The sequence below is a fragment of the Molossus molossus genome, unplaced genomic scaffold (genome assembly GCF_014108415.1).
Source record: "Molossus molossus isolate mMolMol1 unplaced genomic scaffold, mMolMol1.p scaffold_m16_p_8, whole genome shotgun sequence".
Taxonomy (NCBI): Eukaryota; Metazoa; Chordata; class Mammalia; order Chiroptera; family Molossidae; genus Molossus; species Molossus molossus.
Window position 1 is genome coordinate 104,273,944 of NW_023425402.1, and position 22,929 is coordinate 104,296,872.

A 22,929-nucleotide genomic window follows, 5' to 3' on the forward strand; every position below is an offset into this window, starting at 1 on the left:
TTCCAGGTTTGAATTTTTTTTTTTCAATCCTCACTCGAGGATATTTTCCCATTTATCTTCAGATAGAGCGGGAGGGAAGGGGAGAGAGAAAGAGAGAGAGCGAAATATTGATGTGAGAGATAGACATCAGTTGGTTGCCTCCCGCACAAGCCCTACCAGGGCTGGGGACCCAACCGCAAGCGAGGTACGTGCCCTTCACTGGAAACAAACCCAAGGCTCTTTGGTCTTCGTGTCGATGCTTCAACCACTGAGCCAAACCAGCCAGGGCTGAATCTGTTTCTGTTCAACCTTTGAGGGCCTTGGTATACTACAATCTGAGAACTAATGTCATTTTTCAGTCCTGAGAGAGTGTCTTTGTTTAGCATTCTATCTTTTAAATGGTTTTTAATGAGTCCTGAGCAGATACAAAACAATACATTAAAAAGATATGTAAAGTATGCCCTGGCTGGTGAGGTTCAGTGGTTAGACTCGGCCCTTGAACCAAAGAATCACAGGTTCCATTCTGGCCTGGTTGAGTTGCGTGTGGGAGACAACCAGTCAATATGTCTCTCTCACATTGATGCTCTGTCTCTCTCTCTCCCTCTCTTCCACTCTCTCTAAAAATCAATGGAAAAAATATCCTTGGTTGAAGATTAACACACGCACATGCACACGATATGTAAAGTATAGCCCTGGCTAGTTTGGCTCAGCAGTAGAGCGTTGGCCCGCGGCCCAATGACTCACGGGTTCAGTTCCGGTCCAGGGCACGAACCTCGGATGCAGTTCATCCCGGGCCGTGGCCGGGGTCGTGTGGGAGGCAGCCAGTCGATGTGTCCCTCTCACGCTGATGTTTCTCTCTCTCCCACTTTCTCCCCCCTCTCTCCCTCACACTCTGTCTGAAGGTAAATAGAAATATATCCACAGGTGAGGCTTAAAAAAAAAAAGTAAGGTATAAAGAATGAGAAAAAACAAAAAAGAAAACTAGTACAACACTTAAATACTCACCATTGAGCATAGGCCAGAACAGAAAGAGCAATACCATTACTTTTAGGTTCCCCTATACACCATCCCCAACAAACCCACCTATTTATACCTCATTGTCTAGCAATACTTTTCTTAGACAAATTATGAAACTTTATGTCCCACAAAGCATGGCTCCACCCTCCCCCTTCAGAGGCCACTATTATCCTAAACTTACTATTTACAATTTCTTTGTAGTTTCACAAAGTTCATATATGGCAGTGCATGTTTTAAAATGTTGTATCAGCCCGGCTGGTGTGGCTCAGTGGTTGAGCATCGACCCATGCACCAAGAGGTCACTGGTTCGATACCCAGTCAGGGCACATGCCCAGGTTGTGGGCCAAACCGCCAATGGGGGACATGCAGGAGGCGGCCAATCGATGTTCTCTCTCATCCATGTTTCTCTCTCCGTCTTATTTACTCTCTCTCTAAAATCAATAAAGGAAAAAGAAATTCTTTTTTATCCTCACCCAAGGACACTTTTCCATTTTTTGTTCAGATAGAGGGGGAGGGAGAGAGAGAGCGCGAAACATCGACGTGAAAAGGACACATCGAGTGGCTGCTTCCCAACCAGGGCCGGGGACAAACTGCAACCAAGGTACGTGCCCTTAGTGGGAACTGAACCCGGGTCTCTCCGGACCACAGGCTGATGCTCTAACTGCTGAGCCAAACTGGCCAGGGCAAGAAATTTTTTTTAATAAATAAAAAAATTTTAAATGTATCAGTGGACTGATGCTGTATGTATTCTTCAATTTGTTTTGTCCACTCAAAATTATATTTGTGAGATTCTACTGTATCATTGAATATAGCTATAATTTACTCCTACTCAGTACTAAATAGTATTCCATCACCCATATTTTATTTATTCTACTGTCAACAGGCATTGGTTTGTTTCTAGTTTTTTACTAGTCAGCATAGTGCTACTTTAAGCATTTGCAAAGATGCTTCTGGAACAGGATAATTGCCCCAGACTTTATGCCCAGGAGTGGAATTGCTAGGTCATAGAGTATGGGAAGCATCATAAAGAAACATTGGTTTCCCAAGTAATGGTACTAATTTACACTCCCATCAGCATGGGAGACTGCTTTGCTCCCTGTGCCTGCCAATGCATAGTTTCAGATTTTAATATTTGCCAGTTTTGAGGATATGCAATGGTAAGTCGGAGTAGAATTTGTATTTTTGGTATTGGTAATGAGATTGAATGACATTTTATTTTTATTTATTTATTTATTTATTTATTTATTTTAAACTATGTTTTTATTGATTTTTTTAGAGGGAGAGAGAGGTCGAAACATCGATGTGAGAGAGAAACACCAATCAGCTGCCTCCTGCACGCCCCCCTACTGGGGATTGAGCCTGCAACCCTGGGCATGTGCCCTGACTAGGAATCGAACTGGGACCTCTCAGTCCATGGGACAACATCCACTGAGCCACACTAACTGGGCTTGAATGATATTTTATAGGTTTATTGACCATTTATGTTGTCTTTTCTGTAACATGCTTCTGTAATTCACTTGACCACCCTCCCCTTTTTTATTGGTTTGCCTTTTTCTTATTGATTTGTAAAACTTTTTTACATATTCAGGATATAAATACCTTGACAATTATATTTTTAGCAAATATCCTCCCATCTATGACTGGTCTTTTGATGAATGGACATTGTTAATTTCAATGTAGTCAAATATGTCCATTTTTCCTCTGTGGTTTTCAATTTTTATTTCCTGTTTAAGAAAATGTTTATATTCCTGATATCATAAAAGTATTCTCCAATATTGATTTCTAAAATTTTTATAGTTTTGTATTTTACATATGGCTTATTAATTCACCTGAGTTGATTTTTTTTGTATATGATATGATGAAGGGGTATAAGTTCTAATTATCGTATGTGTCTTATCAGTGTTTGTTTTCATATGCATGTGTCTGATCTCCCGTCTCGTTATAAAGATATATTGTGACACTCAGGAAAATGGTATTCTGAGAGAAATTTACATTCTTAATATTTTAAAGGCTGAAAATTTAGTACCAATGTTTCTAAATTTGAAAGTTAAAGAAATAATAACAGAAAACTCACAAAGGAAGTAGAATAAGAAGCAATATAAAGATAAAAGCAGAAACCAATTAAATAACCATCATATAAATGATAGATCAATTAAACAGAAATCATATTAAATAATAGGCTCAAGGAAGGCAAAATATTGTTCTTTGAATAGTAACAAAATAGATTAATTTTGGTAAGACTAGTCAAGAAAAAGAGAAAAGGCACAAATAAATATCAAATTGATAAAGGTGTAATAAGTTGAGATGCAACAGAGATTTAAGAGATAAAGAAATGCTTTTCATTAACTTTATGCTAATAAGATGGGAAATTTAGGAGAAAACATGTAAATTTCCAGGAAAAAATGTATATTGATTTGCATCTATCTTGCTAAATTCTCTTATTAATTCTAATAATTTCTCTGTGGGTAATTGTGAGTTTTATATAAAACAACCATACAGTATGTGAAGATAACAATATTTTTCTTCCCCCCATTGTCACTTAGATATCTATTTTGGAACTTCTCATTTTGTCTTCCATGTCTTATAACTCTTTCTCTATTTCTATCTTGTCATCTCTGTGTTACATTACAGAGATTTATTCACCTGTTTTTTAGTTGACTACTTTGTATGAAGATTTAACTATTCATTGAGGTTGTTTTTTTTTTATCCTCACCCAAGGACATTTTTCTATTTTTTGTTCAGATAGAGTGGGAGGGGAGAGAGAAAGAGAGAGACATCGACGTGAAAGGGACACATCAAGTGGCTGCCTCTGCACAACCCAAGCTGGGCCGGGGACAAACTGCAACCGAGGTACATGTCCTTAGCAGGAACTGAACCCAGGTCTCTCTGGACCGCAGGCCGACACTCTAACCGCTGTGCCAAACTGGCCATGGCTATTCATTGTGTTTTTAATTTAAATGAATTAATCTTTTATTTCCAGAAGTCCAATTTGGTCCTATTTTAAATCTGCTTATTCTCTGCTCATAGTTTCCTTTATTCTACTATTATTTTGATTTCATCTTTTACTTCTTTAATTATTTTAAACATAGTAACATTTATAGTCTCTTTTAGAGTGTTCTTTAGGTACCAATTTTGTTGACTATCAAGTCTTTTGATTTATCCTTATTTCCTGATATGGTTTGTAATTTTTTACTGTGAGCTCATCTTAAACACTGCTGGTCTTTCCTGCGGGAGCCCTGTGCACCCTGGATCATGGGTTTGTCCTGTAGTGAGGATTTACATTTGGTTTTGCAAGGGTCCCAGAGTTTCCATGGGCCTTGACCAAATTTGATTTTTTTGTTTGCTTGTTAATCCTCACCCAAGAATATTTTTTCATTGATTTTTTTTTAGATAGAAGAGAAGGGAGGGAAGAAGAGAGAGAGACACATAAATCAGTTGCCTCCCGCACAACCCTGACCGGGACGAGGGATTGAACCTCCAACCCAGGTATGTGCCCTTGACCGGGAATTGAACCTGAGCCCCCTCAGTCCGCAGGCCAGCTCTCTGACTGCGGAGCCAAACTGACCAGGGCCCAGATTTGATTTTTGTTGCCCAGCTGAGAATTCTTGTGCTATAAGGCTAATGTAAAGTTAGATCCCACAGTCAGGTTTGGGGGTTAAAATTCTCAGAAGAGATGTTTCTTTTTCCTTCATATTTAAAGCCTTAAATATTGCAAGATTCCGCTGTTTTTCCTGGCTGAAGTTCTTTTTTAGTGACATTTTAATGGACTAAACAACTTCGCAAGAGTTTTACCTTAATTCAACCTCTTGCTTCCATGTATTAATCCTGAGTGAAGCCACGGCCGTCTCCTGTGTCCACGCGAGGGCTGTACTCCAGCGCCGTTCTCGGGTGCTGGTTCTATTAGCCCAACGTGCAGCTGTAGCTACCACAGCATCTCCCTTCCCTTCTTCTTGACTGAATGATCTGCTTTTCAAAGCACAATATATTTGTGTATTAGTGACTTATTTTATTTTATCCCAAACGTCTATGTGTTTATTGCAGGGGGTGAGAGCGTCCCCCACGTTGCTGAACCAGAAGTTACAGAAAGAGTCTTGATTTACACTCACATTTAGATCTTCATTTAAATAAATATTCTCCATTGAGTGGGATTACAGATTATTTTAATTTTCTTCGAAAGCCTTTTATTGTTGGGACTTTATACAATGAATATATAATATTTTTATTACTTGAAAATATTATTAAATAATTTTAATTTTGAAAAAATTTTAATGAAAACTTGATTAGGTATCACATTACCATGTAGTTCAGAAATTATTTTATTCTCAATTGACTATGTCCAACAGGGGAGGCGGTCACATAAAGTTCTCAATTATTTTATATTTGACTTCAGAATGCATTAGAGCGAAATGTCACCAATTCAGACTAAATGAGGAAAAATGAATCTAAGTTATTCTAAAGGAAGGACGATTTTAATGCCTTTTAAAAATTTCTTCAACTGAAAGCAATAAATGGAAGAACAAATGGTGTCAATTAAGAAAAGTTCTATGTTATATAATAAATATATTAGTTGTTTTATGCTTCTACTTAGAAAAATATTTTTCATTCCCATCTATACTCCTCAATCCTTGTATTTACTAGTTACTGTTAAATTCAAGTATTCTTGAGTTTGTTGGACTGATAACTTTTTAAATGTCAGTGGTCTCAATTACTAATGGTAGTTGTTTGTTTCTGGGTCTGTCTGCTTCTTGGGGTGTGAGCGTGTGTGCATGTGTTTAAGGGAGACTCGTGGGTGTGTGTAGGGGGTGTCTGCACCTAATGATTTTTAATTCTCCTTTACTCTTTCAACGAATACCTTTGCTTTTAGCCTTGTGCAAATTCAAATGATCATTAATTCTAAATTATTGAGGTTCAAATAATGTTTTTCTTTAAATGATTTGCCAATATGTATGTACTGAAAACATTTTTTTTTTATTTGAGGGTTTTAAAACATCTATTTCTAAAGTAGAAGAAAAATAGAAAATATTCCCCACAAATATCATATCAAAACACCACTCAGTATATTACCTGAACGTTTCCCTCACAACTCCCGTTTCCTTTGGAAAGCCTTTACAATGAATTTTATTAAAATCAATTCTGTAGAACAAAGGATTGCCCGTCTAACAAAATGTGTAAGGCAGTTTCTCACAATGGACTGTCAGTGGATTACAAACATCTCTCTTCTAGACGTTACAGTTTTCCTAAGGCCTTCGAAGACTTTTAAGTTTTTCTTATAGAGGAAAGAAAGAAGGAAGAAAGAAAAAAAAAGGAGGGAGGGGAGAGATTGAGGGAGGGAAGTAAAAAACCTAATAAAGTCTTACCAAATATAAATATATTTCTTTATAAATCTAGCATTTCCTATTCCAAAGTATTGGTAGCCCTGAACTAGGAGAAGTAAGGAGACAGTTCCTACGTTGTGGTCTGGGGGCACATGAAAGGTAAGCACAGTAGCCTGGAACAGCCGGGCGGTGTGTGACCCTGGAATGCGACCCATCCATTGAGATGGGCAGGAAATACAGAACCAAATCCAGCCTGGGAATCAGGGAGAGGTGCAGCAGTTCGGGCCTCTCACCTGGGCCCATTCCCGAAAATGTGGATTAGCTGGAGCCCCACCCCCACCTCACCCCCACTTTAGAGTCAGGCACACCTGTGTCCAATCCCAGATTCTCTGATAATTGCTTGCGTGAGTTTAAGCAAGTCGTTTTACTTGACGTTTTTTCAGGCTCCTCCTATCCATATGCCTACCTCACAAGTCCCCAGAGATCAAATGAGATGAGCCACGCTGCGTCCTTTGCACCGTGTCCTGCCACACAGGAAACACCAATTTGCTGTTGGCTGTCACTGTTCGTGCAGTTACTCTAGTATTGGCATTTGTCCTGCAGTAATGTGGTTCTGTTGGTGATCTTCTGAAATCTGCACCCGTGTCCTGACATGAGAAGCTTTCTGGACTTTGGGGATGCTCAGAAAGTGTTCGAGCCCTGGCCGGTTTGGCTCAGCGGTTAGAGTGTCGGCCTGCGGTCCAGAGAGACCTGGGTTCGGTTCCTGCTAAGGGCATGTACCTTGGTTGCAGTTTGTCTCTGGCCCTGGTTGGGTCGTGTGGTGGCAGCCACTCGATGTGTCCCTTTCATGTCGATGTTTCTCTCTCTCTCTCTCCCTCCCACTCTATCTGAACAAAAAATGGAAAAATGTCCTCGGGCGAGGATAAAAAAAGAAAGTGTTGCCCTGGCCAGTTTGGCTAAGCGGTTAGAGTGTCGGCCTGCGGTCCAGAGAGACCCGGGTTCGGTTCCCGCTAAGGGCACGTACCTCAGTTGCAGTTTGTCCCCGGCCCTGGTTGGTCGTGCAGGTGGCAGCCACTCGATGTGTCCCTTCACATTAATGTTTCTCTCTCTCTCTCTTCCTCTCTCTCCCTCCTGCTGTATCTGAACAAAAAATGGAAAAAATGTCCTCGGGTGAGGATAAAAAAAAAAAAAAGTGTTTGAGGAGCTCAGATATTTCAGTTACATTATTACTGTGCTCTGGGGAAAGGGATATTGCCCCATTATCACTCTCACTGGTTGCAGAGATCATTCATTCACTCATTCATTCATTCCACAAATGCTAATGGAGGACCAGGTCCTATGTTAGTTAGGCCCTGGATATATGTGGGGTAATTTCCTGGAGCATTCAGTCTAGGAGGAATCATAAACATTCATAAATATTTACAATATAATATCATATGGGCTAAAATAGTGCTGTCCAGGCCGTGGCTCAGTTGATGAGAGCATATCCTGATTCACCAAGGCTACTGATTCGATTCCCAGTCAGGGCACATACGAGAATCAACCAACGAATGCATAAGTAAGTGAAACAACAAATCAATGTTTGTTTGGTTTTTCTGTCTCCTTTCTTCTCTAATATCAATAAATTAAAAATTAAAAGAAAACTCGAATAGTGCTGTCCACAGATTGGTTTTATAGCTCAGGGTTGACTATTGCACTGGGGATGTGGGAACTGTGGTCAGGAAGGCTTTACTCAGGGAGTGTGGGTTGCGCTGAATTTGGAAAGATAGTAGCTTAAAAAATTTTTTTTTTCTGTATTAATCAGAGAGGGAGAGAGAAATAGAATCATTGATGAGAGAGAACATCGATTGGCCTCCTCCTGCATACCCCCACTGGGGATCGGGCCCACAACCTGGGCCTGGGCCCTAACTGGGAATCAAACCGGTGACCTCTTGGTGCTTGGGTTGACACTCAACCACTGAGCCACACCTGCTGGGCTGGAAAGACAGTAGCTTTTGACCAAGCAGTGGGAAAGAGCTTAGAAAGTAGCCAATATAAAGGCAGAGAGCTAGGAGAGACTGGGGTGGGGCAAGAAATTAGAAATGGGATTTACTAGGGGCGAGTCCCCAAGCAGGCAGTAGTGAGCCAGACAATGGAGGAAGTGGCTGGACAGTTAGGGGGTGAAGTGCAGAGGCACAGAGAGAGCAGGCACAGGTCTATCAGGGCAGAGAGGATGCCACCTGGACCAAGGCAGGGCTGTTACCAGGTCGCCGTGGTGGGCTGGCTGGCCACAGGGACGTGCCCTGAAAGAAGAGGAACAGGAGCACCCCAGCATTGGGGCGGGGGCGGGGGCAGGGGGTGTTGATGGCAAGGAGGTAACACACGGGTGAAGGAAAAGGAGAAAGCAGAGAAGAAGCTTTGGGCTAGAATGGTCTCAAGGAAGTCAGAGGAAGAGCAAAATAATTGTGAGGCCTAATGAGTCATCAGAGTAGCTGCCACCTGGTTCAACTGCCTCCTCTTGTTATAAGGAAGTTGAAGTCCCTGCCTGTACCTGCCTCTTTCAGGTTAAAAATTCTGTCAAATGTCCTTGAAACGCCACTCACTCCCGAGTCTTCATTCTTACTTGACATTTAGAACTTAGATGGTCTAAATAGACCCCAACCTTAGCTTTTATAAGCAGGAATAGAATGAAAACCACAGAACACCATGCCTCAGATTTCAATATATGTATTTCCTAAAGATTGAAGCAGAGGAAAAACAAGAAAAGACAAGAGGGTTTTTCTAGAAGAAAGAATTTCATTAGAAATCCCAGATGAAAATCTTCCAGTGGCCAGGTGAGGTTAGAAGTCAGAATAAGGCAGGGATTATAAAATAAAAACAGAGGCAGGTAGATCAGCTGTCCAGAGAATTTATCCATGGAAGGTCGGCAAGAAAGTTATAACCTTGAACCTAAAAATTTTAGACTTCCATGAATTCATTTACATTAGTAATATGGTCTAGCCTAGTTAATGATGACTATGTCAACAAATAAATTATAATTTGCAACATTGTTTTTTTCCAGACCAGTAATGTTTCTTTTCTAGTAGCAGTGTGTCTATCTCTAGAAGACTCTGTTTTTCTTGTCCCCTATCCCTCCCTCTTCTTCTTCTTCAATTTCTTTTTTCCTGCTTTGTCCTTTTCTCCCCTGCACCAGCCCTGGATGAGGCAAATTCTCAACTCCATGCACCCGCCCCTCCTTGTCAGTGCAGCCAAAGGGACTCACGTGGCCCCATGAGTGGGGGTGGGCGTTCCAGAGGCCAGCGGTTCCCTTCCCTTCTCTCTTTCCTGGAGCCTTAGTACCAGCATTCCTGTGTCATGCAGAGGATTAACTGACCTCCAAAGTAAACATGCTCCATGTCATCCTCTGTCCTCTCTGGCCACAGCATCATGGGATGAGCCCAGCCTGGAACAGCACCCCCAGACTGCATCGCGTCCCTCTCCACCCCTGGGTCTCACTTGATCTAGCAAGGATCTACTGTAACACAGCAATCACCCATCCTGGAATCTCAGCCCTTAGGAAATGGGCTGAGGATCCCAAGCCTGAACTGTTAGGATGGTAAGAAAAAAACTTTTCAATATTTAGGTATGTTTTCCCTTTCATACTTTCACCCACTAATATGTAGGGCTATTTCTGAAGGGATACTGTGCAGGATATGGAACTGTCTCCACATTGCCCCTGCCCCAGTCACTGCAGTCTCCGGGCTTCAGCTCCTGCCTTCTCTCTGGCACTCACCCTTGTCTTCACCTCCTCTGCGTGTCCGTGTCCAAGCTGGCCTTCAGGAGTGGCTCTGAAATACTACCCGTGATAAGGTGTAAATGGCTGATAAAAGCTTATGGTATTACTTGTTAGAAACACATTTGTATTTCAACAGGGCTCTAATCCTTTAGAGAAAGGAGTAAGTCCCCAAATCTTTCATGGAGAACTTTTAGTTAGGTATCAGGAGAAATGTTTGGGGTCGAGTGGAGTATACCTGGTTTGCTTGAAACCTCAGGACAGACACCCATTCTATTTAGAAATTAACACAAACATACACACACACACCTGGCCTATTTAATCCCAGGTCATGTGTTGAATGCTTTACATATTCTCGATCATCTAATTCTTACCCCTCTACCCTACTCATGCAGGGTAGATATTTAGTGTGGCTCATACATCCTGCTACACAACCAGGTTAAGAAAATGGTCCAAACTTGCACGGCCTGTAAATGTGGACCTTGATGTGACCCAGCCTCCCCGGATGGGGAAACCCCACGAGGAGCATCCTTCTCAGCCGTGGGAAGCAGCCATCAGCCTGCTTCCGCGATTGCCTAGCTGAGGAATGTATAGCGCTTTAGAAATCTTTTCTCATAAGTCATCTTAAAAAGTCCCCTTCAATCTTTGTTTTTCTCTGAACTCCCCAGTGTGTGTATGTTATCCTCATAATGATGTGCCCCAAATGAAACACAGTGGCCTGGTCTATTTTCATTTTCAGCCTATGCAGGATATAAAAAATAAACAGCATATGGTGAAAAGTTAATGAGATTTTAAAAAATAAGTTCACTTAAAATAATCCACGGGCTTTCCTACATGTGTTCTTGGTCTGGTTTCAAAAACCACAGGAGTTTTTACTATGCTTCAGAAAAGGGTGAATATTTGCATTGTGTCTGTTGGGGCCAGTGGGAAACCAATTTCATACAATCGGCTCTAATAATCATGTTGTTTATAAACAAGTGCCAGGCTAACCTAGGACAGACCAAGTCGTACTGTGATGTGTCCTAGCATTAAACATGTTCAAAGCAACTCTGTAACTCTCCCAGTTACAGATCCCAGGAGCACAGGAGGTTCCTTTGGCCAGCAAGTGTAAGGAAGTCTTACCTAGAGAGGAAGGTGGGAAAAACCAGACAGCTTCTGAGAGGAGTAGCCCTCTGAACATATCCCAGAACTTGTTACCATAATAGGTACAACTGACCCCAAGAAAAATGTCCTACACCTCTGGAGTCCATAAAGAAAGTTAAAAATCCTGTTTTTATTTTAAATGAGGAGTCACATAAAGTTCTTGTTGCTTATGCTACATGAGTTCTCTGCATTGAAAGAAACAATTAATTTGGAAATGCATGTGAATAATTTTATTTGCATGATTGTATTTAGCCACAAAGTTCTCTCGCCAATTAAGTGCTAACAGCCCACTGTGCAGCCGGGATTGTTCTGAGCACGGTGAGGGATGCAGAAGAGAAGGAAGATAGGGACTTTGTCCTTAAGGCATGCTGATCCGGCTAGTGAGGTGTAAGGTCCTCAATAAAATAAAAACTGGTATCTAACACTTCCCTTGTGCCAGGCACTATGCTCAGAGGTTTGCAGGGATTATTTCACTTAATCCTTAGCAACACAATGATGTAGGAAATCTACAGGAGGAAATCCAGGCTTGAGAGCTGTCCCGAGCTCTCCAAGAGTTGTTGCAAGAACTATATGAGGAAACATAATGCACTATTTCAGTTAGGTTTAGATTTTGTTTCCTACTAAAAAAAAAAAAAAAAAAAAAAAAGAGGGGGGGGGGGAATATCCCCAAAGAAAACAAAGAAATAAAAGAAATAGCTCAAAAAGATAGTTTATTTTTCTCTCTCATAAATCAAGTCCAGAAAGTTACTAAGCCAGCACTGTGGCTCCCGTTAAACACAGGACACACCTACTCCCAAAGGATCGAGGAAATACAGATTTTCTTTTTTTTAGACGTTGCCATGTGCCCATGGAAAGTTAGGGCTTCTATTACTACAGGTGAGGAGAACAGATGTTGGGGTAGACAACTGGTTTCTCTACTGTATGTATGCAAAGTGCTGGGCACAGGATAACGCAATAAATGTTAAGTAATAATAGTTATAAAACTCAACGCAGCTTCCATGTGGCTTGGTTTATCGATTAAATACAACTACTTGTACCTGAGGTTTCCCCTTTTCCAGGCGATGTCCTACCCCTGAATGGGGGATGGAGTGAGAAGGGAGGGTGCGAGGTGCTCCAATACAGGGAGCTTTGCCTCCCAGGGTGGGCTTCTCCTTTTCCTCCTGCAGACAAACTCGGTGGTTTGCCCTAAGGGTTGCACCTGTGGAAAGGTGGCTGCAAGCCAAGTCTTGCCGCCAAACAAGGACACTGCCTAGGCCTGGGCGTTTCCCAACCAGGCTTTTGCTTTCTTCCCATGCAAATGATAGCTCCGCACTGTGGCAGATGGGAAGGAGCCGGGCGGCCACTCTGCCTGATTTCAGGGACAAGCAGACACACAGGACAGAGGTGTCCTTTAGATCAGTGACAACAAGCGTGACACCCCTGGCCTGTGCAAACAGGAGGCCCTGGGAAGGGGGGCTAGGTGTAAGTCATGGGTTGTCTGTCTTCTCAGTGTGTTCTCAAGGAACTTTCCAAGGATCATCTCAAGGTCCCAACTTCCTAGGGAAGAAAGAGGCCCTCAGGCCAGAAAACACTTTGCACGATGTGGATTTCTGCGGCTGCCCTTGGCTTCTTAAACCACCCAAGCAAGCTGCCTTTAGGTCTAAGATTCTGCTGTGAGCGGACCTGGCTTATCAGAGCAGTGGTGGGGGCGAGGGGAGCAGGTAAAGAAAACTGGGGTAGATGGATACGGTGGACAGGACGGTAGGGAGATAAGTTGGAGTTGCCAGCTGTTTCATACACTGATTTGGGCCAGAAAAAGGTGAGGAGCGGAAGGAAGTGACAAGACCTTGTTCCTTCGATGGCCTCACCCCGTCTAATCTATGACCAGATCCTTCCATGTTATCTCCTCACTGTCTCTCCCACGGAGGCCACTGCACGCATGCGCGGTGCTTTGTGTGACTTATAAAAAGACACCCCACCTTCTATGGACTCAGTCTTGTGTCGGGACAGAGTGAGTCTGAAAGTTAGGCTCTGGCCCCCGCTCATCTCCTTGGACAGGAGCCTTGAGTCGTGGTGGATTCTTCAGAGTCAGCTCACTTAACTCTGTCCCCGTGGTCTCCCTGCCCCCCACCTTCTTCATCTCTCTGCTGTCACTTGGTCTGCTCTGTCATGACAGGTAACGAGGAGAGCCATTTACAAAGAACCTCAAATTTAGGCTTTGGTGTGGTTGCCAAGTAACGTTATACATTTAGTCCTAGAGACACGACGACTAGATGAAAAGATGTTCATCGTGTTATTTGTTTTTAAACTTGTGATCTAGTAACAGACCACACAGCCTGTAGGCCACTATGAATCAATTAAAATAAATCTTATTCTGTGAAAAGAATGCTTGCATTGTATTATTGAGGCAGAATACATTACGTTAAAAAAAATGTAAACATTAAAATAATTTTTATGACCCTCTTTTATTATTTCTTAATATCACAATACACTAGGAGCCTTAAAAATGAAGGCAGTCAGGCCTCCTTGGCCTGAGGCCTGATCCCAGACTCCTGGGACTTGATCCCCATTTTAACTCTTGTCTGCTCTGGCCCCTCCTCTCTTCCCAGCAGCCAGTGGTGTCCTGTGACAACCCAGGTCCCATCACGGTAGCCCCCTGTTTAACTACTGCAGTTACTGTGCACTGTTCTTGGAATGTGAGCCCAGACTGAACTGGGCCTGCAGGGCCAGCGTGGTGGCCCTGCCCCCCTGGGCTCCTGCTGTCTGGGGTGCCCTTTCCCTTCTTTCCCTGGTTGGTTTCCTCCTCTCTTTTCAGTTTTCAGCCCAACCCACATTTCCTCAGGGAAGCAAGCCTTCCCTCAGGCCCAAGTCTACGGCAGGCTTCTCGTTTATTTCCTTGATAGAATTTTGTGTCTTTCCTTCAGAACATGTTGTCTCTGTACAATTATATTTTACACTTATTAGTGTGATCATTTGATTATCCAGCATTAATGCACTCAATGCAGTAAGATAATTTGTATTTTTCACTGTGGTAGCCACAGAGCCTAGAATGGGCCAGAATGAATAAATGGGAAGGTCACCTTCCCAGCTGCCCCTTGTGGGTTATGCGTTGGGAGAGGAACCTTTTACACACGTGGTACTTGAGAAAGCAGGTCACCAGCACCAGAGAGAGAAGTGTGGCTTCAGAGGAGACAACTGAGGGTCAGAGATGCCAGGGATAGCCCACCAAATTTAAATTCCTATAATAACACGTCACAACGTGGAACTTTCCTTTAAGTTAGGGAGAGAAAATTATTCTTAACAACTGGAGCATTTTTAGAGGAATGCATCGATAAGCAAATTCCTCAATGAAATGGTCATTTTGTGGAAGAAAAGCACATAACTAAGCCCTGTGGCCCTTACGAGAACAATCAGAGGGTGTCAGTAATTTACCGGCAAAGGTGACCGTGGATTCTCTTAATGAATTAGAGGCAAAGCAATTGAGTATAAGTGGGGTGAAATAAAAATCATGAATGTAATCCAGTAATGCACATGGGTTATTGTTGATTGGAATTTATTGTGCTTGATATTTTAGAAGTTTATATGTACCATGAAGCAATTTGTCACATATGAAAAAACAAAAACAAAAACAAACAAACCCAGAAAGCCCTCAGGTAAGTCACTGAAATCCTTCCAGGGAATTGAGGCGACTAGCCTTCAAAATGACTTCCCTTTGTATTCTTGTCATATATATGACCTCACGTATGTTTATTTTCCATATATTTGTAGTTTTGAGGAACTACAATAGAGTTATCTATAAGGTCTCTTTATCCAAGCAGCGGGTTATCAGTGATAAAAATTATAGGGGAGAATACTAAAATGCACTAATATATACTCAATAAGTGATTTTGATGGTGGCAAAATAATACTGGGAATAAAATGAGATGCCACTGAACACACACTTGTATAAAAGTTATAAAAAATACTTGTTACACACCATTTAAAATGTGGAGGTCTAGTACAAGATAAAAAGTGTAGTGTTCTAAAATGTAATAAGGTGTCCCTTCATTTATTTCACTGGTATTACTATGTTTGTAGGGGCTTTGGAGAGAAATTGTAGTCTAATGTTGAATTTGACTTCAGGTCCTGAAAGTCTAGTTCCAGTGGTGGTGGGTTCCCAGTGCCGAGTGAAGCCATCCAAGGTTGAGGATGAGGGCTTGGTGCCACCAATGGTGGCCAAGAGGTACACAGGGCAAGAGGTTGGGTGGTAGTGTGAGCTGGCTTGCTGACTGGTCAAGTCCTCCATGATGTTTCAGGGTAGCCGTGTCTGTTTTAGGGGAATTATTTTCTCCCCTATTGAGGACAGGCCCAAGGTAATATTTATCTTTTTTTATTCTCAGGGAATGTCACAAAGTAGATTGTAGAAAAATTTGTTGAAAGCATCGGTGTAGCTTCCCCCTCATCAACGTTTATTATCCCCACTATAATATTCTTCCTAAGTACAATAGTGTTATTGATCATCTGAGTTCCCAATTCATTCAAATTATTTGCCTAGATTTAAAAAATTCCTAATTGTTTTGCATACCAAACTTATAGGCCACTGTTAATTTGCAGAGTTGTTTCAAATCAAATGGTATATGCCGTGTCTTGCACTTACTCAGTTATTCACCGCTAACATCTAAATCGGAGAAGTGAAAAGGACAATTGTTTAGCGCTTTTTAAAGTCCCTGACCGGGATCAGTAGGGAAATCCCATTAGCTCCATTCATCGCATTTCTCATAAATCTAAAAGGAGAGCAAGTATCCAAAGCCTTATTCTTTAATAGTTCTTATTTGTAAAACCTTGACAGGGCTTTATTCTAAATTGCTTCCAAATTATGTAAAGAATACTGAGAAATATGATGGGTAGTGAATCGTGATAGTTTCAGTTATTGAATAAATAACCAGAACAGTAAAAGGGGACTAATCTGAAAGCAAACAGTATGATGGGCCCTGATGAGGCGAAAAGAACTGTGGCTTTCTTAAGCTACCATCTGGCTCAGCCCTCTGTGAGTGGGCAAGTCGGACAATCTTCTATGCAGCGCCCTAAAACTTATTCAAAAGGAGCTGTATTTGAATATTAATTTCTCATATTGTTAACAACAATAACAAAAAAACCAAACCCAAGCCCTTTCTGTAGCTGAAAAGGAATGTTTAACAAAATAATCCTCTGGCTAAACATGAGGGTGTGAGGCAACCTGTGGGTGGGAGGTCTGCTGTGTTCGCAGTGTGGCCGCTTCTAGGCCTTCACCTCTGCGGCTTCTTTGTGGCTAGGGTAACTTATTAAAGTTGTCATCATGGTTTGAAATTTAGGCAAGAGGTGCAAAAATAAGGAATTCATTAAGAAAAATGAATGCGGTAATTTCTACTACTTTTTAATAAAAATAAGAAAATAATGTAGAATTGCCATATAGGATAATGGGGGCAAGTGACAGCAGAAATGATAATCTACAGTTCAAATTGTGCTCTGTGAACTGTGAACCTATTTCATCACTTTCTGACAGACCCACCACAACTGCTGTTTTGTTTATTAAGTCCTGGATTTTTAAAGGAAACTGTAAGAGGCCTTAATTTTGTTTTCCGAGGTGTGTTTGAAAAGTGTAAGTCGAATAAATAGAAGCCCACTACTTATCTTCAGCAAGATGCTTTTAAAAAGGTATGTTAGCAATCTCTGTGGTTTAAAAGACAAAACCAAGTCCTGCCGGCTTTGTGTTGTGCTTCTCTTACAGACTGCAGTGCCTTCTGTCTGCTTTAGGGTGTGGCATCTGCCATTGGGGAGGAGAAACTGGCATGTGTCGCCTTTTATAGCAGACTGATTTCATTGTGCTGGGGGCCTCTATTTCATAGCCTCTTGGTTCCAATCTTCTAGATGACTTGCTGAAGCAAATGGAATTAAAAGAGATTTCAACTTACATACCCTTTTTGTTTTTTATTTTCATGATTTTTCTCTATGAAATATTTTAAAGAAATGGGCCAGAGCTGAACTTGGTGACTCATTTTCCCTTTTAGAATTAGTTATAAAAATAAGCCAGAAATATGGCTAGCCTTGTATGAACTGACTTTGATATATTTTATCAGTTTGAAAAGAAAGTACTTTTATGATTGTATGTGTACATTTAGTTTGACCGTAAATGTTTAAAAGCATAAATATGTAATTGATTTTAGAATATATGCATATACACACATACACAAAACAGACATATATTTGCATATGAAAAACTTAAAACATCCAACTTATGTGATATAATGCATATAATTAGTACACACGGTATTTGAATATACAAAGGGAGAAAATCCAAAAAAAAAAAAAAGTCAAAAAGGCACACTAACAAAGATGTAGTATTCTCTTGGCAAAAACTGATGAATGATTTGGCATGGATTCATCTTACAGTTCTGTTATTCTCTCTTACACGGAATGATAGAACCCTGTTTTCCAGTTGTTTGCATAGAATTGCAATTTGTTATTTCTACACTCTATAATGACCCTTGGGTATGCACCTGATTCCCCTCCCCCTCAATCAGTCACCGGTTTTTCTCATCTATCCTTTTCTATCTTGTCCTGGAACATTTACTTGGTCAAGCAGACAAAAATAACCACTGCACTTGAAATAAACTAAAACAGTCTTCATGAAAAGCTGACAAATGAAATCATTTTAGAAAACTACGTTCTACCAAATCATATATATTATTTCAGCTAGTGTGACCTCTTGAAAGCTCTGGTTTCAAATGCTTCCTATCCATGGAAACTGAGTCCACACTAGTACAAGTTAGCCATTGCTTAGGTTACAAAGTCCTTTGGAAGATATTCAAGGTAATAAATGAACAATAAACACATTTAAAAAATAAAAAAATGGTAAGGCAATAGATAATATTGTTTAAAGAACAAAGCAAGAAACATTTCTACTCTAGGATTAACTATGATCGATTTATATTATTATTGATCTCATGCTTATTAAATATAACATGTCTTAGTTTTGTTTCAAATTACTTAGAAATGAACTCATATCATGGGGGTTAACTGTGGATATTAACCTCTGAAATATGGTGAAAGGCGTCATATAGATTTATGAAGGTATGAGATAGACCTTAGCTGTCACTACTTATGGCACCGATAGTTAAATTTCCATGTATGAGTTGTTTGGAGCATAACACACCACTCTTCATACTTGAGGACTTTCTTTTCTGAGAGGGGATAGACAAGTGTGTTGTAAGAAAGACGCTCCTTTGGGAACACCTGGGAGTTTTCACGGATAAGCCTACACAGATACATGGTGTAGTCAATTACAGGCATTTATTGAGTACCTGCTGTGTACAGTGTACAGGGTACCGTGCTCCTCAACTGCGTCTAACCTTCCCTTAAACTCTTAATTCTGCAGTTTCAATAAGTTGTGGGAATTAGGCTGATGGCCCGAAATCAAGGCAGAGAGGCAACATTCTGAAAAATTACATAACTCCTGGGAGAGGCAGGGCTTTGCAGATTGCCCAAATATTTTCTTTCTCCGTCGGCTCCTCGTAACCTTTGAGGACAACAGACAACTTTGTTCCCCAGCCCTTCTCCCTCTTTTGTCTGCTCGTCAGACTCGTTTTCCACCTTTGTATCATTCCTCTTAGACGTGAAAACAAACACGCGAACTCCCGGTTGGCAAGGAGACGGAGGCACGAGGGGAAAGTGCAGCCTCCGGCCGCCCCACGCCGCCGCGCTCCGGGCGCCCGCCGAGCCGGCCCAGGTCGCCGGCCGGGCCCGCCGGGCGTCTGCACGCTGCGCCCGGGCGGCGGGCGGCGGGCGGCGGGCGGCGGGCACAGCCCGGAGGGCGGCGGCGGCCCGCCGAGTCCAGTCCGCGTTTTGCGAGTGCACACGAGTAATCAGAGAGAAGTGGATAATAGTTGCTCGGGCTCGCTCGGCTCCCTCTCACGCCGTGCTGGGCCCGACAGGCTCAGCCAGTCGTATATTTACCCATATCCGGGTTAGAGAGGAAAAAAGTTTCATTTAAACCTGAACTCAAAACTTTCACCGTGAAATCACACAGCGGGAGCAGGCCCAGACCGTAAGGCGTGACTCCCGGTTCGGCTCCGGCCGGGCCTGGGGAGGGGGAGGGGGCTCGCTCGATCCCCGTCGGGGCGTGTGGATGCGCACAGGAGGGGCCGCGGACTAAAAAGTGGGTTTTATTGTCTCCCCCCGCCCCCCGCCCGGCCTCGCCACGCCGCGGCGATCATGGCCGCGCGGGCAGCAGCAGCGGCGGCGGCGGCGGCGTCGCGGGCGGGCAGCGGCGAGCGGCGGGCGCCCCCCGGGCCGAAGCCGGCGCCCGGGGCCCGGGACCTGGAGGCGGGGGCGCGCGGCGCGGCGGCGGCGGCGGCACCGGGACCCATGCTGGGGGGCGGCGGCGGCGACGGCGGCTGCCTCAATAGTGTGCACCACCACCCCCTGCACCCCCGTAACGAACTGAACATGGCCCATAACGCGAGCGCGGCGACCGCCGCCAGCACTAACAGCGCCAAGAGCGGCGGATCCGAGGCGGCTCTCAAGGAGGGTGGAAGCGCCGCCGCGCTGTCCTCCTCCTCCTCCGCGGCGTCCTCTTCCTCCTCGTCGGGCCCGGGCTCGGCCATGGAGACGGGGCTGCTCCCCAACCACAAACTGAAAACCGTTGGCGAAGCCCCCTCCGCACCGCCCCACCACCATGCCCACCACCACCACCACCATGCCCACCACCACCACCACCATGCCCACCACCTCCACCACGCACTACAGCAGCAGCTAAACCAGTTCCAGCAACAGCAGCAGCAGCAGCAGCAGCAGCAGCAACAGCAGCAGCAGCAGCAGCAGCAGCAGCAACATCCCATTTCCAACAACAACGGCCTTGGCGGCGCGGGCGGCGGCGCGGCTCAGCCCGGTCCCGACATGGAGCAGCCGCAACATGGAGGCGCCAAGGACAGTGCCGCGGGCAGCCAGGCCGATCCCCCGGGCCAGCCTCTGCTAAGCAAGCCGGGCGACGAGGACGACGCGCCGCCCAAGATGGGGGAGCCGGCGGGCGGCCGGTACGAGCACCCGGGCCTGGGCGCCCTGGGCGCGCAGCCGCCGCCGGTCGCGGTGCCCGGGGGCGGCGGCGGCCCCGCGGCCGTCTCGGAGTTTAATAATTACTATGGCAGCGCTGCCCCTGCCAGCGGCGGCCCCGGCGGCCGCGCTGGGCCTTGCTTTGATCAACATGGCGGACAACAAAGCCCCGGGATGGGGATGATGCACACCGCCTCAGCCGCCACCGGAGCCCCCAGCAGCATGGACCCCCTGCAGAACTCCCACGAAGGGTACCCCAACAGCCAGTACAACCATTATCCGGGCTACAGCCGGCCCGGCGCGGGCGGCGGCGGCGGCAGCGGAGGCGGAGGCGGAGGCGGAGGAGGAGGAGGAGGAGGAGGAGGCAGCGGAGGAGGAGGAGGAGGAGGAGGAGGAGCAGGAGCAGGAGCAGCAGCAGCAGGAGCGGGAGCTGTGGCGGCGGCGGCCGCGGCGGCGGCAGCAGCAGCAGGAGGCGGCGGCGGCGGCTATGGGGGCTCGTCCTCGGGGTACGGGGTGCTGAGCTCCCCCCGGCAGCAGGGCGGCGGCATGATGATGGGCCCCGGGGGCGGCGGGGCCGCGAGCCTCAGCAAGGCGGCCGCCAGCGCGGCGGCGGGGGGCTTCCAGCGCTTCGCCGGGCAGAACCAGCACCCGTCGGGGGCCACCCCGACCCTCAACCAGCTGCTCACCTCGCCCAGCCCCATGATGAGGAGCTACGGCGGCAGCTACCCCGACTACAGCAGCCCTAGCGCGCCGCCGCCGCCGCCGTCGCAGCCCCAGTCCCAGGCGGCGGCGGCGGGGGCGGCGGCGGGCGGCCAGCAGGCGGCCGCGGGCATGGGCTTGGGCAAGGACATGGGCGCCCAGTACGCCGCTGCCAGCCCGGCCTGGGCGGCCGCGCAACAAAGGAGCCACCCGGCGATGAGCCCCGGCACCCCCGGCCCCACCATGGGCAGATCCCAGGTAACCCCCGCGCCGGCCGGGCCTGCTTCCGCCGCGGCGGCCTCGGCGCGCGCCGCGAGCCCTAGTTTCTTTCTTTCCGCGTACTTTTCTGCGGCTGCTGCCGGGGAGGCGGGGGCGAGGGGTCCAAAGCCATTTTAAGTCCCGGCCGCTTCCCTCGGAGGCTGGGGCGCGCACCGGGTCCGAGTGCGCGGCCCAGGGGCCTGGCGAGGGGTCTGGCCGAGGGCCGGGCCGGGCGCGGGCACTGCCGGCGGCCGAGCACCCCGCCTCGCCACCCCACCCCAGGCCGGAGCCGCGCGCCGGAGCCGGGGACTGCGCCGCCTGGCCGCCGGGTGGGCGCCGGGGACGGTCGGGCGGCTTTTGTAAGGCAGTCGGCGCCCCGGCCGGTCCGGTGCGGACGCCAACATCGACCCCGTCTTCTCGGCTAGCGCCCACAATAAGCTGTGACTGGGGAGAGAAGGGGGAACTTTGTCCCCCCTCCAGCCACCCCGCGTTCCCTCTGAGCTCCCAAGGTGAAGGAGGAAAACACACGTTAGCTTTGTGGCAGCCGAGTGTGCTTTTCGTAGTTCTGCCCAGCCACGAGCTGATGTTCGATGCGGGCTTTGAGTTTGAATGTTCGGCAGTAAAAATAACACCCAAGTGTGCAACGACGAGGACTCGAATATTCTGAAATATATCGATTCGTTCCTAAGAACCGCGAGGAAATCCATTATTTGGCTCACGGGCTGCTCGGAAGGAGTCACCTTCAACAGATAGGCTGTTTTAAAGGAACACATTCCGGGTAAATTGAACTTATTTTGATCATGGATTAGGCAAACATTTTATTCAGCGAGTCCAGGAAAATAGCAGACCAGTGAAAATGGATCTTTTTGGATCGGATTTATTCAGATTTTCTCTAATTTGCTGTCGCCCAAGTCCTACAGCGTCATTAGGAAATGCCCTGCAGCCTTGCTGTTTCTTGCTCGGAGGCTGATCCTAAAGACTGACTTGATCTCCTTTGCAAGGTTTGGAATTTGAATTGTGGAGGTAAACTGGCTGTAATAGTCTCCAGACAGCTGCCTCTGAGTTGACATCTAATCTGCCATCTGATTGGCTCCCCTCTCACCATTGGGCATTTAGCACTGCTGATGTAAATAGAAGTGCTGAGCAGTACAGTCACAAAAATTCTTGCCACAAATAATAACTGAGCTCTATTACAAGCAGATGTAAGGTTGAATATTATTTAAGGCTTAAATTATTATGAATCATATTATTAATAAGAGGATTAAATACATAAAAACAGTACTGTGGTGTCCAGTGTTGGGAATTTACAAAATACAGATCTTTGACAGTCCTGACACCGGACTTTGCATATATCACAGCCTTTAATTGTAGGGCGAGGACATGGCAGTTGAAAAATAATTAAGCCAAGGGTTTTAACAAGTTTTGGATTTGTTAAGCTTTTATAAAAGCCCCCTTTACAGATTAAACTGAGAAATATTTGAATTATGTCATCACGATTTGCTATAAAATGGAAATTTGTACTGTTAAAAAATTCAAGATTCTGGTATACAACATCTTTTAGTGTAATTTAATTAGCTTTATAACAAGGTTAAAGCTCTATTTCTAGTAATTTGTATTTTTAACAATTCTGTGTTAAGATGTTACATGTAGATGAGGTGTTTTAGTTAGAATTGACATTATATTTGAAAAAACAAAGTGAGAAAGCTGTATAATTTTTGCAGA

The 22,929-nt window shown here is 45.1% G+C and overlaps 1 protein-coding gene across 7 annotated transcripts in view; it reads left to right on the forward strand.

The window, feature by feature from the left end:
• The first annotated feature begins 19,413 nt into the window (after positions 1-19,413).
• Positions 19,414-22,929, forward strand: part of ARID1B (AT-rich interaction domain 1B) — a 413,931-nt gene continuing 410,415 nt past the window's right edge. For all 7 annotated transcript variants that reach the window (XM_036249054.1, XM_036249055.1, XM_036249058.1 and 4 more), the window contains exon 1: positions 19,414-21,207. In XM_036249054.1, coding sequence (XP_036104947.1) covers positions 19,414-21,207 — 1,794 coding nt within the window. The remainder of the gene's footprint in view (positions 21,208-22,929) is intronic.